The 19,035-nt window shown below is 38.7% G+C and overlaps 1 protein-coding gene across 3 annotated transcripts; it reads left to right on the top strand.

Moving 5' to 3' along the window:
* Window positions 1-422: 422 nt before the first annotated feature.
* Window positions 423-4,711, top strand: LOC139857454 (cyclin-T1-4-like). Of its 3 annotated transcripts, none has more exons than XR_011762529.1 (8): window positions 423-526; window positions 1,291-1,581; window positions 1,671-1,752; window positions 2,224-2,352; window positions 2,442-2,617; window positions 2,751-2,902; window positions 3,774-4,493; window positions 4,668-4,711. XR_011762529.1 is itself a non-coding variant. In XM_071846206.1 (7 exons), exons 2-7 carry the CDS (start codon window positions 1,352-1,354, stop codon window positions 4,439-4,441), a joined length of 1,437 nt encoding a protein of 478 aa, XP_071702307.1. In that variant the 5' UTR covers window positions 423-526; window positions 1,291-1,351; the 3' UTR covers window positions 4,442-4,711. The 3 variants fall into 3 exon arrangements, 1 of the variants encoding a protein (XP_071702307.1); XR_011762530.1 differs by having other exon boundaries at window positions 4,655-4,711; XM_071846206.1 differs by having other exon boundaries at window positions 3,774-4,711.
* Window positions 4,712-19,035: the final 14,324 nt, after the last annotated feature.

Below are 19,035 nucleotides of genomic sequence, written 5' to 3'. Positions count from 1 at the left end.
CCGACATCATCGTTAAACTCGAAATAATTATAGGTACACAATGTCACTAACTATACGCAAAACGGACGTTTTTTAAAAAACGTTAAATATTTGGGGTACTTTTCATACACGTTGATTTTGCGTTAAATTTTTAAAAGTCGACAATTTCATAGCGAAACGCGGAGATGCACATATATTGTTAATTTAAAATAACATTTAAATCTTTCACAGGTTATACCTTTTAGTTCGACTCGAGTTGCGCTTCAACGACATCATCGTTAGCCACAAAATAATTTTACAAACTAAACGGAATAAGATACATTGAAAACCGAACCCCCGGCACGAAGCGTGAGTTTGAAAACTAGTAAGGACTAAAGACGTAAAATATTTTAAGGGACCATTATTATAAATTTATTTTGAAATACTAGTTTCAGACCCAGATACCAAAATTAGGGTTCTCTTCTACACTTTGGGAACCTGGTGAAGAAACTAAAGGCGGTGTGGCTTAATTCACATCAAATTACAACATTAACAGCTTCAACCTCAGGTTTAAATAAATATTGTTTATTTTTGATTTCTTGTACGTTTTTTTCTCATTGATATCTATTTGTTTGCGGATAGTATTAGGTCAAATTTTATGTATACATACATAATGATTGAACTTTAATGTATTACTCCATATTACAAGATCAGGTCTATAAATAGTATAAGTATGATATCATAATGATTTCGTAGAGATCTGTATAGATTCTTTATTGTTATTTTGGTAATTTGTTTAATTTAAACAGATCATGTTTGACATTTAATATACTTGAAGGAAGAAAACTACATGATGTGTTGTATTCAAATTATTTTTTTGGATTACCGAGGAAACCCCCCAAGAACGAGTACATTGACTCCCCATAGGGGGTTAACCTCGGGTAATCAAGCCCCCTGACCTGGTACCTGGTGAATTGCGCACAAGGCTCACCCTCTGGTCACACTCCCTTTTTGATCGAAATGGCTTTGCCAAGATTCGAACCCGGGTGGTGTGCTTCATCGGGCAACTTAGTGACCACTAAAGCAAGCCTGCATCTTGATTAATGAAATTTACCGAGTACTGTCCCTTTACCAAAAAAAAAAAAAAAAAAAAAAAAAAAAAAAAAAAAAAAAAAAAAACAAAAAAGCTACTGCACATTATTCGTTTTTAGTGAGTTCTATTTTTACTAGATACCAACACAAAATTGGCTTTTACTATTAATGTAAGATGTAATTTGCTCACAAGCATGACGATGCAAAATCGGTTTATAATACATATTTTTCTTTTTGTAGAATATTGATTTAATAAATCTTAAGAAAGGTAAAGTGCTAGTGTTAATAATTGAGTGGAAGCATGGCAGTTCAAGTGCAATGCGGTAACTCTCAAAAAGAAGTTGCGAAAGATGCATCTGAATTGCTTACGGCTGAAGCGCATTTATCTCTTACTCAAAAGTGGTTTTTCAGTAAAAAAGAAATTGAGTGCTCTACTCCATCAAGGTCTGATGGCATCGACTACGAGCAGGAAGAACATTTACGAAAGCTTTACTGCTCTTTTCTTCAAGAGCTTGGTGTAGAGCTTAAAGTGTAAGATCTGTTCTTATTTGCAACTTGCAAGTGTATGATGTAGCATTATGTGCTGAAATAGGAGTTCGTTATTTTGGTTCATATTTCAGACCCCAGGTTACGATCGCAACAGCATTAATGTTTTGCCACCGGTTCTATATGAGGCAGTCCCATGCGAAGAATGATTGGCAGGTTAGTTTAGTTCATTACTTTTCTCTTTGTGTTCAAGATAGTTTCTTTTTTGTTGTATTTACCTCTCGGGTTTTAACCCCATAACCCTCAATAAGAAAAGCCTACATTAATTAACTTATAGTGTGCATTATGAAGTATAAAGTTGCATACTTGGATATGGTAACTGCAAGTTTAAGCGGTTTTATGACTTTATCAATCGTTGAAGGTGTCACAATAGCACTCACCAATATTAGGATAAAGTAAACTCAATTATATACAGTCTAGGAATGAATTGCACAGATATTGTTAAGTAACCCCTTTTAAATGCCGTCTTACAAATAGTAGTTAATTTGATAAATGACCGAGAATCTATAGGGTGTGTTGAAGTATTAGCTTATGTTATTTATTTGTGATAAGGAACAGAAGAACCATTTTCTTATAGTTATATTTGCTAATCATACTACACAACCTAAAGTTGACTGCTTTTTGCAGACGGTTGCTACAGTATGCATGTTCCTTGCTTGCAAAGCTGAAGAGACGCCACGATGGTTAAATGAACTTATTGTGGTAGCTTATAAGTTGATATACAAGTGGGACCCATCAGCTTCACGGAGAATTCGGGTGTGGCAGACACATCCTTTACCTGTTGTATCTTGAATACATCTTTTTTACGTTGCTGGTGTTATTCATTATCTTCTATATTCATGTAGGAGATATATGATAGGCAAAAGGAACTTATCTTAATTGGGGAAAGGCTTTTGTTGAATACTATAGCATTTGATCTGAATATTGAACATCCGTACAAGTCGCTGGTTGCTTCCCTTAAGAGATTGGATATTACACACAAAGAGCTTGCAAAAGTAGCTTGGAACTTTGTGAATGACTGGTATGTTGTATGCTGTCTTTTTCGTTTTCTCATGGGATTTTGTAGCTCTTAGTATATGTATGTGTATATATTATATACACACACAGAGAGATCTTTACATGTTATACAATAATTTTATATATCATCTTTGTAGGCTCCGCACCTCAATGTGCTTGCAGCACAAACCTCATTATATTGCTGCTGGATCACTGTTTCTTGCTGCAAAGGTTACACATGTGAAATTGGTGACAACAAAAGGGAAAGCTTGGTGGATGGAGTTTGATGTTTCACCCAAGCAGTTAGAAGGTATGTTTGAGAAACCGTGAATTCAGTTAACCTGTTGTTTGGTTATCGGTTAACCTTTGTACTAAAAGTTATTGATGAATTTATCCTATTTGTATAGCAATGAATAAACGGATTAGGTTTTCCCCCTCGGGAGGGCGAGTATATTTACTCGATGTAAGTGGCCCAACCGGGTTATTTTGTGACCGTTTCTGATCCTTTCATTTGCCACCCCAACAAGATGTGGTGCTAGTGAAGCTTGAACTTGAGACCTCTTGTGAGGACACCAACCACTAGGCCATCTTGTGATGGTTCTATAACAATGAATAATTATGTACAATTCAAGTACCTCATCGAAAATAATTATTTATGTTCATATTACTTAGGAATTTTTTAGTGTTCAACTCTGATGAAAATATTTTATCTTATCTTCGCTTCTTTTTTAAAGTGTCGAGCCTAATATGAACCACATAATATAAATTGTGAACCTACAGTTGTAATGCTAAATACTTCCCTTTTTCTGTTGTTAAAATCCTTATGATGTTGCTATCGACTCATTTAGTCATAGAGCCATACGCTGCATTAAAGTCAGTTTCGGTTGACAAATATAGACTGTCGGTCTTGTGTGGGTTCAAGTCCTAAATGTGGACAAGTGTGTTTTTACCATAATATTACTCTATTTCTACCATTCTTGTTATTATTATTATTATTATTAGTTAATGTTTGCTGTTCAGTTTCCATACACTGTTCTGTATTCAAATTTCTTTATTCGGGGACTAGCTGCTATAATTTCATTAGTTAATACTTGCTACTAATAATTATCTCTTTTGAACATGCTATGTTAATTGTTACATGAGTTCTATTGGCTTCTGAATTTTCTTGATTTTTATTACAGATGTCATCCAACAGATGATGCGTTCATTGGAACAGGGTCAAAGTCAACCCAAACCCGTGAAGGTTCAAAATGTAACAAAATCTTTAACCAACAAACCAACTTCATATAGTCCACAATCTTTCACTCTGAGTGGCTCTAGTAACGTTGACGTATCAACAACAATACCGTCAAAGGATGCTCGTAAACCTGCAAAACCCGTGACGTCGAATTCCGTAACAAAATCTCTAACCACCAAACCAACTACAAATAAACCCCTCAGTACTGTTGACGTTTCTAAAACAATACCTTCCAAGGATACTGGTGAACCTGCAAAACCTGCAACGTCTAATTTCGTAAATACTATCGGAGAAGCACCAAAGTGCCAAACGAGTGATACTGGCAGTGCAGCTAGTGTTGTTGAGGATGGCGATAGTGGTGAGCCAGTTGCAGTAAAGTCTGATTTAAGTTCAAGTTTTAAGTTAGTTTCAGTGGGGGCTACAGTTAGCAACAGGGTAGATGTAAATGCAATCAGAGAAAAGCTTAAAAAAATGATAAATTTACAAAATGTGAAAAGAAAACGGGTAGAAGACACGGGTGATGATATAGATGACGAAGCCTGGATAGAAAAAGAATTGGAGGATGTCGTGGTGTCGGAATCTTCACATTCCAAGAAGCAAATGAAGATTTGAAGTTTGATACAGACCAATTCTATTGTTTCCCGAAGGTTGGGTTTGTAATCTTGTAAGTACTGAAACAATGATAATTAATAGTTTATCCGATTATTCTCTTGTAAATGTTGTCGGTCTTCATCCCATGCTCTCGTGTTCAAGTTTTTTACTAGAAAGTTTATATCTTGTGTAAAGAAAGCACTTACTTTTTTGATGTTTGGATGATGAGGGAAGATGGGTATTGCAGGCATCGTTTTATTGCTAGATGAAGTCACAAGTTTCAGCATCAAACTTATGAAATGGTATGTAATTGACTCTATCTCAAAATAGAAGTAATGTTATAGCAATCGATTTAAATGTACAAGTTCTATTCAATACGCAACAAGAAAAACGATGATGGATAACACGAGAAAGGAAAATTAGCCTAGTAAAACAACGTTGTGTCCATTCAAATCTAATCAAATTAGACTTGTATTAAAGGTTCGTTATATTAGTTATAACAGTTATAATACATGCACCTGCTTATTAGAATGAAAGATCTAATCAGATATGCTGTTTAAGCAAGTTATGTTTTGTTTCTAAGTGGTTACCCAAGTCTTTGGCGAGTTAAGTTATGCTTGCTGCGATAATCTTCATATTAATGGTTGATGCTGATGTCACCTTAGATTTACTATTTTAGGAAGCAGTATCAGCCCCGTATAAGCTGATTCTAATAGCCGGAGCCATGAGATTACATGCATTATAAAGTGCATAAAAAATTCTGCAGTTGTCTTAGACCACTCCCTATACTTCATTACCCGCTCATTACCCGTCATTACCCGTAACTAACCATAGGCACAAGCTAGTTACCCGCTTTAGTTACCCGCATCCACCATCAATTTAACGGAAGTTTTAAGTTTAGTTATGGGAATTGTGGGTCCAGTGGCTTTTTATTGTTGGACTTGTTGCTTTATTGCTTGTACGTTGTATATTAAGAGGAGTATTGTTTTAGCCATTATAGGGAGTGTTTAATTATGAGTTAGTTATAGGATATTGGTGTTGATGTGGCGCTGATGTGGAAGGTTAAGAGGATGAATAGTTTAGTTACGATAGGGAGTGGCCTTATAGGAGCTTTAGGGGGCGTTTGGTTCGTGGGATTTGAAGGGATTTGCATTTCAAATCCCATGAAATCCCATGTTTGGTTGGAGAGATTTGTATTTAAAATCCCATAAAATCCCATAGATGAAGGATTTGAAAATTCTTTTGTATATTAGTATATATGAGGGATTTGAAATCCCGTGTTCAAAGATTTTATGTTTACGATTTACGTTTCGCGTTCATGTTTCGGTTTCACGTTTCGGGTTCGCTTCCCGGGTCCGCGTTCCGGGTTCGCGTTTCGGGTTCGCGTTTCGGTTCCTGTTTCGGGTTCGTGTTTCGGGTTCGAGTTTCGGGTTCACGTTTCGGGTTCGCGATTCGGGCTCGCGTTTTGGGTTTCATTTCGGGTTCGCGTTTCGGGTTCACATTTCAAATACGCGATTCGGGTTTGCGTTTCAGGTTCGCGTTTCGGGCTCTCGTTTCGGGTTCGCATTTCGGGTTCTAGTTTCGTGTTTCAGGTTTGTGTTACGGGTTCGCGTTTCGTGTTCCATTTCGGGTTCACATTTCGATTTCAGGTTCGCATTTCGGTTTCCGGTTCGCGTAACACGGTCGCATTCCCGTTGTGGATTCACGTTTCGATTTCGGGTTTGCGTTTTGCGATTGCGTTCCCTTTTCGGGTTCGCATTACAAATACTGGGATTTGAAAACCTTGAACCAAACAGAAGATAGGATTTCAAATCCTAGGAATTGAAATCCTTGAACCAAACGCCCCCTTAGTGTTGACTTTTTCCAATATTCGTAGATGCATAGTTACTCCGTTGATTAGAAACAGTTGGAACAGCCAGTCGTTTAAAAGTGTTCTGTTACTTATGTTTTGTAGTGTTTGACGAAACTTGTTCAACCTATGGAATTATATGAATACTTTTTTTAAGAGTAGAGAACAAATGAACAATACATCTAATTGAAAGGTGTATGAAACAAGGTGGATGTTGAAGATCTAGCTGGAGGCATTGGCATGTTGGGAGTTGCCATTTAATGATCAAAAGGTGCACACAATTTATTTTTCTGTATCTAGTAAATGAAAATAATATACAACTTTGTGATAGTTGGTGCGTTTGAAATTCGAGTTCACTCCTGGCTAAATTAATAATTCAAATATATAATCAGAATACTTTTATAGTATATTGTTCAGAATTGTTCTTGATTAATTTCTTGTTTAAAGTATAGTTACCTTGTGATTTTATTCATCTTCCTGTAGCAGAGTTGTGAACTTCAGATCATGTGATAGGTGTCATTGTATTACGGAGTTGAATTTAATTAGGGTTAGCCAATTTGGGGTTTGGGTAGTAGGTTTAAACAGGTACTTATTCGTCAAAACAGGAATTTTTGTTTTAAAACGTTAAAATTTTATAAAGAGAAAAAATGTTTGTACTATGTTGACAAAAAGTACTATCATCTAAACATTAATCTATTTTTTGGTAAAAATTTGCTAGGTGTTTTTATGCATATAATTTGCATTTCAGTGAATTTAGACTTTTTACCTTTTTGACCCCTATAACGACAATATGGATTGACCCGTGTATAAGTAACTGGGTTAAAATCACGACCTCTACTTGCTAAAATGATGAATTATGCTTTCGGCTTGAGTCATGATAAAAACAAAAGGTAGCCATCTTCGTGCACCAGGGTCACACCGTTACGATTTTCTTTAACCAATCACACTTGTATGCGCAGAAAGTTGCGTGCGCGCACGCACACGCGCACACACACACACACAATCAACTTGGAAAGTGTATGACTCGTCGCTCCGGGGTTCCTCGTAAAAAAAAAAAAAAAACACTTGGAAAGTGATCCGGTTGATGTAATTAGAAGCTAGATTCGCTAAATTACTAGATTAGATAACATGGTCGGACTGTCCTTGGTTTATACAAGACATTTGATCTACATGATATGATATGTTCATACAATTGAGTCGCTTTTCTTCGTCATCATCACTTTACTTGCTCTGCTTTTCTTTCAACTTTTGCGTGTGCTGAGTGATTTTTTTTTTTTAAAATCCCATACATAATATGTATGTATAAATCGACTACAAAAGGAGAGATCAGCTTTACTTATCCAATCATCTTTCACACATAGCTTTTGCTTTCATTTGCAAATGCTTTTTACTCGAAAATGTGAAACTTGAAGACCAAACCCGAAAGGATGTGGTAATGATCTATAGATGTATGAGTGGTCAAAGACACTTTTCTCTTTGTCGGAATCCGAAAACATGTTTTGTTTTTAGTGCATATCTTAAAGCAAAACAACTTATTATAATTATCATTGTAAGCTACCGTTGATGTTGAATTTGGTTCCTAAGAAGGTAGTTTTATTGTTAGCAAGTGATAGTTTTAAGACGCCTGGCTGTGATCAGTTTCTGTTAATTTTTTAAAATTGGCGCTCTTTTTTGGTTGAACAATATTTTGGTTAAATTGTACTAAAACAGATATTGGTCATTTGAACTCGAAACGTAAGCGCTTGATTATTATTCTGATAGACAACCTAGACACGCTAACATGGATTTATAACACAAATATATTGTCCACTCTTGGGCAAGGATGTAAATCTCGCTATTCGGGAGGTACTTGATCCTCGAAGAGTACTTGGTTGTTGACCAAGTTTGACTTTGACAGATTATGGCTGAGTTTGACAGTTTTTTTCGAGTCTTATTGAGTTTTGATCGAGATTTGACTGAGTTTTGATCATGAGTTTTGCCCAAGTTTGACCATGTTTGATTACTTGGTTTGGAGCTCTTCAAAAACCGAGTACTCGGCGAGTAATTCTGGGCCATGCAGCCTTGCTCTTGACTTGAATCCCTAACCTTATAGTTAGAGGAGCACCTCAATACTGCTAGGCCAATGACCTTTTCTTCGTCTTCGAATTAAGTGATCTATAGGGTAACTATAACAAATTCGATATATGTAGTCGAATCAAATGATATCATAAGTGATACGGGTTTTTGTAAGTTTTATTATGCTATTTGGTAGACCTACAATAAAGCCAAAGTCAAAAGTAGAAATGAAAATGGTATAAGATAGAGAAGAACGCCAAAAGATGTATTTGTAGGTCGAGGTGGAAAGGTTGATGTTTACCTTTTGATTTACTCCATATTCGTACCAAATTCGTGCAAGATGCTCATCTAATCTTTACGGAATTGTTTTTATACAAATTCGTACCCAACGACAACCTTGACTTCTTTTGAGCAAATGACTTTGCGTGTTCCATTGATTTATTCGTTTAATGAGTTCTTTAGATGCAAAGTCGGGAAATCCAAAATTTTTACACTGAAAATTGCAAATCCACTTGAGGCAGCTGCCCCCGCTTGTCCCTTCTAAAAAACGCCCCTGGTTGAAGGGCTCATATATAATGATAACTAGATTTGTGGTCCGCGCTTCGCGGCAGATTAATGTCATTTTAACGCTACTACATCGTTAGACAGTTTTTGGGCTGAAAGTCATCAAAATGTTGTCAACTCTTTCCAGACCATTTACGCAATGCCCAACAACTGTTATGGTTTGAGGCATCCTTTGTTCATTTTTACACTCTAAATTATTGAGATAAAAAGAACAAATAAATGTTTGAATTTGGTGAAAATAAAAGAACAAAAACTACAACTATGTTAGTGTAAACTTTCATAATTCATATTTATAACTTTTACCAACGACAAAAATAAAAATAAATAATTAAAGTTGTACAAAAAAATATTTTAAAGACAAAAAGAAAAAAGTCATTGTTAAGAAATATGAGTATAAATACTACGCATATTTTTTCAATGAACTTAACTTTTAATTTAATTTCAAATAAGTTAAAATTAAAAATTAAAATTAAGATAATAAGAAATATGTGGGCTTTTTTTTATCTCGTTTAATGTTTGGGCTTAAGCCCACCAGAAGAGGCTTGAAATCTGCTCATTTGTGATAGGATTTTGGTATAAGTTAATTTTCTTTATCATTATTTAAACACCACACACTTTCTCATTTGCTTTATCCTCTACTAAACTGTATCTGAGTTTATCTTCTTGAATTTTCGTCTTCAACGCGTTTTCAGCAAAATTTTTTTAATAGTTTCTAACTTGTTTTGTTAGTATATTTTTAGCATAAATAATATCAAATCGAGTTTTATATAAACGATTTTTTATATGTATGCTTTCTCTAACATTCCCGTTCAACAAATCTAGAAAAAATAAACGTCGTTATTAAGAAACTCATATTTTTCTTTTCAAAGTGGTATTTGTAGTAGATTGATGGTGGTGATGGACGGAGTTCGGGGTAGGGCGATGATGGCGGTGAACGGAATTTCACGATGGTGGTGGTGGAGGTCGATATTAGTTGTAAATCTCTCATCGTAACAATTAGAACCGAAATTTATGTTAAATCAAGACCGGAAACCGCATCGATCGGAAAAGTTGTTTTGGGTTAGAATTTTTTATTTTTTCAGTTTAAGATTAAAAATTTTCAAGTTCATGATCTTGTAAGTTCGTATATTATAGCGATATATGTTTTTATTTTTCAGTTGTTTTTTGTGTTTGTTATATTTTCAGACTTTGCTTAACTAAAAATAAATAAAAAAAATTTGTCCTGAGATCTGTTTAGTTCTAAATCCATATTGGCTGGTATTAGTGGCGACGTGCTCGTAGCAGCGGTGTAACGACCCTGGAATTTTCAACGTTATTTTATTAATAATTATTATTATTATTACGTGTGATAAAATGAATGTATGTTATTACATTTACATGTTGCCATGACTTAACGTACTTGACCTTAATCGCCCGAAACGTCTTTGTGACACCCAGAACTTTCACGAATAATATTTTAAGATATTATTTGCATTCATGATTAGTTTTATTAATCATTTTAATTAATTAAGGTTATTAGTTAGTTACTTGGGCTTTTAATCGGATTAACTTGTTAATTACATACATACTTGGGCTTTTAAGTGAACTTGGGCTTTATTAGTGTAATGGACTCTTGATGTTGGGCTTCTAAGCCCACCCTACATTATTAATGAACTTGGTTAGTCCACTAAGATCATGTAAGTGTCACCTTAAATTGTAACTAGTTAGTTTCATATAATAGGAATCTAGTTTGCATGTGATCCCCATGTAACTCCACCCATTAACCACCTTTATGAACTTTACATGCTAATAACCATTAAACTAAGCCACCCCCCTTTTTTTTGCTTGCTGCAGAACCGTGACCCTTCAAAGGGTTAGAGGGGATTCAAAATCTTTTTACATTACTTGTTCACTTGCTTCTCTCATTCAAACACAAACACACACAAACTTGCAACTTTCTTTCTCACTTTTTCTCTCTAAGTTCTTGTAAGTAAACTTGAAGTTTCTTCCTTTCTTTCCTTCTTGTAAAAACCGATTTCTAGCACTCTTCATCATCATCATTCTTTGTTGTTTAAATCTTTTGTTACTTATGTTGATTACTAGTAGTTGTTTATTTACTTACTTACTTGTTTTTCAAGAATCAAACTACCTAGTTTATTCTTCATTTTTATCTTGTTATAACAAGAACAACAAGAACATAATCTATCTAGTTATGTTCTACCTTATTTGCTTCAAAAGATTATAAAGTTCATGGTTGAAAGACATACTTGAAGTTCATGAAGTAAACTTTAAAGTTTACTTTCTAAAGATCAAACTTTGGTTTGAATCTTTAAAGTATGAACAACCATGAATAATTTACTTGTTTACTTAGTTTACTACTTCATTCTTGCACTTTAATTTCATGATTTATGTTCTTGTTGGTCAAATGTTACAAGTTAACTTTGATCTCATTAATCTTGAACTTAAGGTTAACTTTAAAGTTCAAGAACATATAAAGGAAACTTTTTAATTATAACTTCGTATACTTATGCTTGATCTAGACTTTTGAGTCTTGGATCTTCAAGATCTAACTAAGAACTATGTTCTACATTTTAAGATCTTGATTTCATAAGTTCATTTTCAAGTTTGTAACTTATTATTAGTCTTATAGTTCATGTAAGTGTCAAACCTAAGACTTTGATGTAACTTTGGTTCATCAAACTACATGCAACTCTTAAGTGAGTTGTGTTTCATGTCTTAGACTTGCACTAGGGTTATGATGGTCAAGACTTGGTTAAGATGATGTAGATACATCAATGAGTCGTACACTTGAAGCTATATGCATCAAGGATGAGAACCATGATGAACATCAAGCACCAAGACCACCGGAACCCTTTTAAACTTACTGTTTCTGTCCAAAAGCTACTGATCTGATGTTTCTGTAACAGACCAGTAGACCTGGGCTGTTCTAACCTTGATTTTTAGATAGAACTTTTCGAGTAGATAACTTTTCATATAGGACTCGTCTTAATCCGAGTTACGGTTTAGGATTTATGGCCCTCCGATCGTCACTATGTCCTTTAACGTTGTGCAGAAATTTCTGACCTACTCGCACTTAGACCTTCGCCACGGTCAAACGAAGACGAGTTTGCTTCTGGAATTTTTACCACACTTAAGGGACTCATACACGGAGCCATGGCCACTGGTCTCACCTTAATTCAGTAAGGGTAGAGGCCTTGGTGACTGACTGAAGTCAGACTTTGTTTTAAACTACTTTCATAAACGAAACCTACCTTACGCCTTTTGTTTAATGATGAATGATGATGACCCTTAAGACCTTAATTACATACTTTTAAACCTATTAAGACGATTTACTGACTTAGTACTATTTGACTTAGGTTGAGGACTTCAGACCGTTTACTTGCACACCTTTCCCGACTACTACTTTACCGCTACATATCATTGTGAGTTATAACATTCCCTTTTTACTTTAACATATTTTGGGAACTGAGAATACATGTGGATTTTATGTTTTAGATACTAGGCACGAGTACTTCAACTTATATATGTGTGGGTTATATAACGGCAGAAACATTCCCTTTAGCTCGGTAACGTTTAATCATTGGTTTTTGAACCGTGAACGCGAATCTTAGATATGGATCCATAGGGTTTGACATCCCCACTCGGGCTAGTAGCGCTAGCATTTAACGAGTGTTTAATACTTCGTAGACGTACGCACTTTCCAAGTGTACTTTCAGGGGGTATAAACGTTAAGTTAGTTACCAAGTGCCCACGGTTAGCATATACTTTTACATACTTTGAAACGCTCGTTGTAGCACTGAAATCTCGTGGCCTACTTACATTACTGTTATACTTAAACTATAGCTCACCAACCTTTGTGTTGACATTTTTAAGCATGTATCTCTCAGGTGCTTGAGGTTGCTTCCGCTGTGTACTAGTCATGCTGTAGAACCCGCTGCTTAGAGTTGTTATCGCATGACTACTTATCTTGCATTCAAACTTATTTACTTTTGAATTATGACTTGTAACGACCTTTGTGGTCACATACACTTATTATTTGCTTCTACTTAGTGAAGCATGCTTTTGAAATGTAAAACATTTGATGTCGGTTATGACATCACCTTTTTATCGTGAATGCAACTTCTTTAATTACAGCATATAGTACTTAACCTTGTAATGATCCTGTTGTTGATGATTCGTACACGATGGTTTTGTACGGGGCATCACATTTGGTATCAGAGCATTGGTTGTAGGGAATTAGGTTGCATTAGTGATTCTAAGACCGACCCGAGTAGGATTCACTAATAGGACTAATCTACAACTTGCTAGTTTACTTGTTTCCGCTGAGCTTACTACATGCTAATGCTTACTTTTTCTGCTATATGTCGTATGCTACTACATGATATCACTACTGCATGATGCTACTTGCTTTTGATTGCATGCTACTTTCATACGAATTGCTGTTATTGCCATGCTAGTTACTGTTATACATGATTTAAACTGTTGGCCTATTAATTGCTTGCTTTATGACATACTGACATGGAAAATTTATTTTTCCTTGTTCAGATGTCGGATGTTCCACCTACTGGCATTTCGGGCAGTACAGACTCAGACCCCGTCGCCCTACCTACTGCTACACCTGCTGCTGCTACTGCCGATACACCGGCCCCGACACCCACTAGTGATCCCGGCGCTTCTACTTCCGGAGCTGGTACTAGTGCACCTGCCCCAGTGTCTGCTCCCGGACCCTCGAGGTCACGGCCCCGCATTGGTGGTATTGAGACCCCCGCGGAGTTCGGGGAAGGGCCGTTTCGTAACCACATGCGCACGCCTTGCCGACGCACTCCCGACGGACGTTTAGTCGTGATTCTGCCAGGCAGACACAGACAGATGTTGGTCGCCTTCGGACGCTTCGGATTACCAGCTCAGCCACCAGTGTCACCACCACACGATTCGGATGACTCATCATCCGCCGATTCTTCATCATCAGACGACTCCAGCGATGATGAGGATCCTGCTGATAGACCTATTCAGGCACCCTCCACCCCTCCGAAGAAGCGGTACCGTTTCGACGGCACCGTCATTCCAGGGGTGAATGGAGGTCGTGCTTTTACTGACGCATTTGGCCATCGTCGTAGGGTTACTGCTCGTAAACGAGTTGTGCCAAACCCTGCCGACCCACAGATACGTAAGGTTCCCCGTTACGTATTGACTATTCCTGGAACCGTACCACCTAGATTTAGATACGGACCACTTACATCTAGGGACGTACCGTCTACATCCGGAGCCGGACCATCTACATCAGCACCACCGGCACCACCCGCCCCACCTGCACCGCCTGTCCGACCAGCTCCCTCTAACGAGGAACTGATGAGGGAGATTGAGACTCTCCGAGCTCAAGTCACTGAGCTCGAGGAGCAGTTGGCTCGAGGAGCAGTTCACCCGCCTTCACCGTAGGACCTTGTATTTAGATTTCATGATGTAATCTAGATATAGTTTCATGTATTTCATATGTATTGTACGAACTTATTCAGATGTATGGAAACTTTGTGATGTTACTTTTTGCACAAGTGTTCTATTTACGTTACTGTATGGTGTTTTGCGGTACTTGTATCAACTTGCGATACTTAATTAACATGTGTTGTGCTTTTTACATGTTGGTTGTTATATACTATATTATTATATATTGAATACTGGATTTTGACTTGAGTCAAAATGTTTGTTTAGAATACCATGGCCAACGGAAGAACCACACCTACCGCAGCCCAGATTGAGGACATGATCAGCGAACGGGTCGCTGCAGCCCTAGCAGAAAGAAATCTCCAAGCTTCACCGCCACCACCACCAGTTATCCCACCCGTTCGAAATGGGTGTACTTACAAGGAATTCCAGAGCTGAAAACCGCATAACTTCAGCGGCACCGAGGGACCGGTTGGTCTCACCAGATGGTTCGAGAAACTTGAATCAGTATTCCGAGTTAGCAACTGTTCGGAGGATAATAAAACCAAGTTTGCTTCTTGCACGCTTTCTGATGGCGCGCTTACATGGTGGAATACCATGGCTCAAGCGAAAGGTATCGATGAGGTGTATGCTACGCCATGGGAGGAATTCAAGGCGGCTATGATTGATGAGTATTGTCCGAGAACCGAAATTCAAAAGATGGAAATTGAATTCATGCAGTTTAAGGCCGTAGGGAACGACCTTAACAGTTACAATCGTAGGTTTTTGGAGTTAGCACTGATGTGTCCGACCATGGTCACCCCCGAATTCAAGCGCATGGAGAAATACTTCTCGGGACTTCCTAAGTCCATCAAGGGAAATGTCACCTCATCCAAGCCACCGAATGTCCCCGAAGCAATGCGCATGGCGCATACTCTCCTGAATCAAATCATCCTTGACGAGCCGGAGAAGGCTAAGTTTGAAGCCGGTAGTAGTGAAAAGAGGAAATGGGACAACAACCACAACAACCACCACAACCACAACAACAACAACAACAACAACAACAACAACAGGGGTAGAAACTACGATCAAACCCCCGCCAAGAGGCATAACAACGGTGGAAACCCTAATCCCAACAACAACACCAACACCAACCCGAACTACAAAGGAACCTTACCTCAATGCAAGCGATGTTACAAACACCACACTGGGTATTGCAATGTTGTCTGTGAGAAGTGCCAACGGGCTGGGCACATCGGGAAGGACTGCAAGGTCACTACTTTGAATGGGAAGCCAAACACCAATGGGCCGAAGAAGTGCTACGAATGCGGGCAGATGGGCCATTTCAGAAACGCATGCCCCAACAAGCGAAAAGATGGCGGACCACCCCGTGGACGAGCTTTTAATGTTAATGCAAGGGATGCACGCGATAACCCCGACTTGGTGACAGGTATATTCATAATCAACAATCTTTTAGCTTCTGTCTTGTTTGATACTGGTGCGGATAGAAGTTATGTATGTAGACATTTTTGCGATAAGATTAATTGGTCATTAGTCCCGTTAAAAGAAAGTATGCTTGTCGAGGTCGCAAATGGAAAATTTGAAAAGGTTGACCATATTAGTCGTGGAGCTATTATCAACATAGCTGGTGCAGATTTCGAAATTGATTTGATACCTATCAAACTGGGAAGTTTTGACGTGATCGTCGGTATGGATTGGTTGAGCAAGATAAAGGCCGATATAATCTGCGGAGATAAAGCACTTCGCATACCACAAGGAGATGGCGAACCACTGGTTATCTATGGAGAGAGATGTACCTCGAAGTTGAACCTCATTAGTTGCGTGAAAGCGCAAAAGATTATGAAGAAGGGACGTTTTGCTGTCCTAGCACATGTGAAAGCGGTAGAAACTGAGGTGAAGAGCGTGAATGACGTTCGAATTGTGAACGAATTTTCCGATGTCTTCCCAGAGGAATTGCCTGGATTACCGCCGCAGAGAGCAGTAGAGTTTCAGATTGACTTAGTGCCAGGAGCTGCATCTGTAGCTCGCGCACCTTATAGACTCGCACCTTCCGAGATGCAAGAATTACAGAGTCAACTACAAGAGCTGTTAGACCGTGGATTTATCCAACCAAGTTTCTCGCCTTGGGGCGCACCTGTGTTGTTTGTGAAGAAGAAGGATGGATCCTTCCGTATGTGTATCGACTACCGTGAACTCAACAAATTGACTATCAAGAATCGGTATCCTCTTCCACGAATTGACGATCTTTTTGATCAACTACAAGGATCGAGCGTTTATTCAAAGATCGATTTGCGATCCGGATATCACCAGCTGAGGGTGAAGGAAAGTGACGTGATGAAAACTGCATTCAGGACCCGTTATAGCCATTATGAGTTTCTCGTGATGCCATTCGGTTTGACAAATGCACCTGCCGTGTTCATGGACCTCATGAATCGTGTCTGCAAGCCTTACTTGGACAAGTTTGTTATCGTCTTCATAGATGATATCCTCATCTACTCTAAGAGCGAAGAAGAACATGAGCAACACCTCTGATTAGTGCTTGAACTCTTAAGACAAGAGCAACTTTACGCCAAATTCTCCAAGTGTGAATTTTGGTTGAAGAAAGTACAATTTTTGGGTCATGTTGTAAGCGACCAGGGTATCAAAGTTGATCCCGCCAAGATTGAAGCCATCAGCAAGTGGGAGACCCCCACTACTCCGACGCATATTCGCCAATTCCTAGGTCTCGCCGGTTATTACCGAAGATTCATCGAAGGATTTTCTCCGATTGCGCGTCCTTTGACCGCACTGACTCACAAGGGCAAGAAGTTCATTTGGGAACCCGCACACGAATCAGCATTTCAAACTTTGAAGAAGAAGTTAACCACCGCACCTATCCTATCACTTCCTGAAGGCAGTGACGACTTTGTTGTTTATTGTGATGCATCGAAGAGTGGTTTTGGTTGTGTACTGATGCAACGATCAAAGGTTATTGCCTATGCCTCCCGCCAATTGAAGATTCACGAGCGGAACTACACTACACATGATCTTGAACTTGGAGCCGTTGTCTTTGCGCTTAAATTGTGGAGACACTATTTGTATGGAACTAAGAGCACTATCTTCACCGATCACAAGAGTCTCCAGTACATCTTTGATCAGAAGCAACTGAATATGAGACAACGTCGATGGATCGAGACGCTCAACGACTACGATTGTGAACTCCATTATCAACCTGGCAAGGCCAATGTTGTAGCTGACGCTTTAAGCCGAAAGGAGAGGACGGCACCTCTTCGTGTTAGGGCTCTGAACATCACCATCCATTCGAACCTCAACAGCCAGATCAGAGTAGCCCAAGTTGAGGCTCTCAAGGAGGATAATATATCTCACAAACATTTGAACATACTTGTCTCTCGATTCGAGGTTAGGGAGTCTGGACTCCGATGTTATGCCGGAAGAATTTGGGTACCTCTTTATGGAGATCTACGGAACCTTATACTTGATGAAGCACACAAATCGAGATATTCGATTCACCCCGGTGCGGGCAAGATGTACCACGACCTTAAATAACAGTATTGGTGGCCGAATCTTAAGAAGGACGTTGCGACTTATGTTGGTAAGTGTTTGACTTGCTCAAAGGTTAAAGCCGAGCATCAGAGACCTTCTGGTTTACTTCAACAACCGGAAATCCCACAATGGAAGTGGGAAAGGATAACAATGGACTTCATCACCAAGCTACCAAAGACGGTGGGCGGATACGATACCATCTGGGTTATTGTTGACCGCCTCACCAAATCTGCACACTTTCTATCAATGAAGGAAACTGATACAATGGAAAGACTTGCTCAATTATACATTAAGGAGGTTGTATCTGGTCATGGTGTACCTTTATCGATCATCTCCGTTCGCGATCCCCGTTTTGCTTCTAGATTTTGGCGTTCTTTGCAAGAAGCCATGGGAACTCGTCTTGACATGAGTACTGCTTATCACCCTCAGACTGACAGGAAAAGTGAACGAACGATTCAGACCTTGGAGGACATGCTGCGTGCATGTGTCATTGATTTCGGAAAGGCCTGGGAAAGGCATTTGCCACTCGCCGAATTCTCGTACAACAACAGTTATCACTCGAGCATTAATGCTGCACCTTTCGAAGCATTGTATGGCCGTAAGTGCCGATCTCCTATTTGCTGGGCCGAAGTAGGCGAAAAGCAAATCACCGGACCCGAGATAGTCCATGAAACCACGGAGAAGATTGCTCAGATTCAAGCTAGACTTAAGACTGCCCGTGATCGCCAGAAGAGTTATGCCGATCTTAAACGTAAGGACTTTGAATTCAACGTTGGTGATCATGTAATGTTAAAGGTTGCACCTTGGAAAGGTGTGATCCGTTTTGGAAAACGTGGAAAGTTGAACCCACGATACATTGGTCCTTTTGAAATCTTGGAACGGGTTGGACCCGTTGCTTACCGTTTGGATCTACCAGCGCAATTGAGCTCAGTTCATCCTACCTTCCATGTGTCAAACTTGAAGAAGTGTCTTGCTGCACCGGAACTTATAATACCACTGGAAGAACTCACGATTGACGACAAACTTCACTTTGTGGAAGAACCAGTTGAGATTATGGATCGTGAGATCAAAACTTTGAAACGCAACAAGATTCCGATCATCCGAGTGCGATGGAATGCCAAACTAGGACCTGAGTTTACTTGGGAGTGGGAGGATCAAATGATGC

This window comes from Rutidosis leptorrhynchoides, chromosome 7 (genome assembly GCF_046630445.1).
Source record: "Rutidosis leptorrhynchoides isolate AG116_Rl617_1_P2 chromosome 7, CSIRO_AGI_Rlap_v1, whole genome shotgun sequence".
NCBI lineage: Eukaryota > Viridiplantae > Streptophyta > Magnoliopsida > Asterales > Asteraceae > Rutidosis > Rutidosis leptorrhynchoides.
The sequence above is the reverse complement of the archived record's forward strand: the minus strand, read 5'-3'. Positions and strand labels throughout refer to the sequence as shown.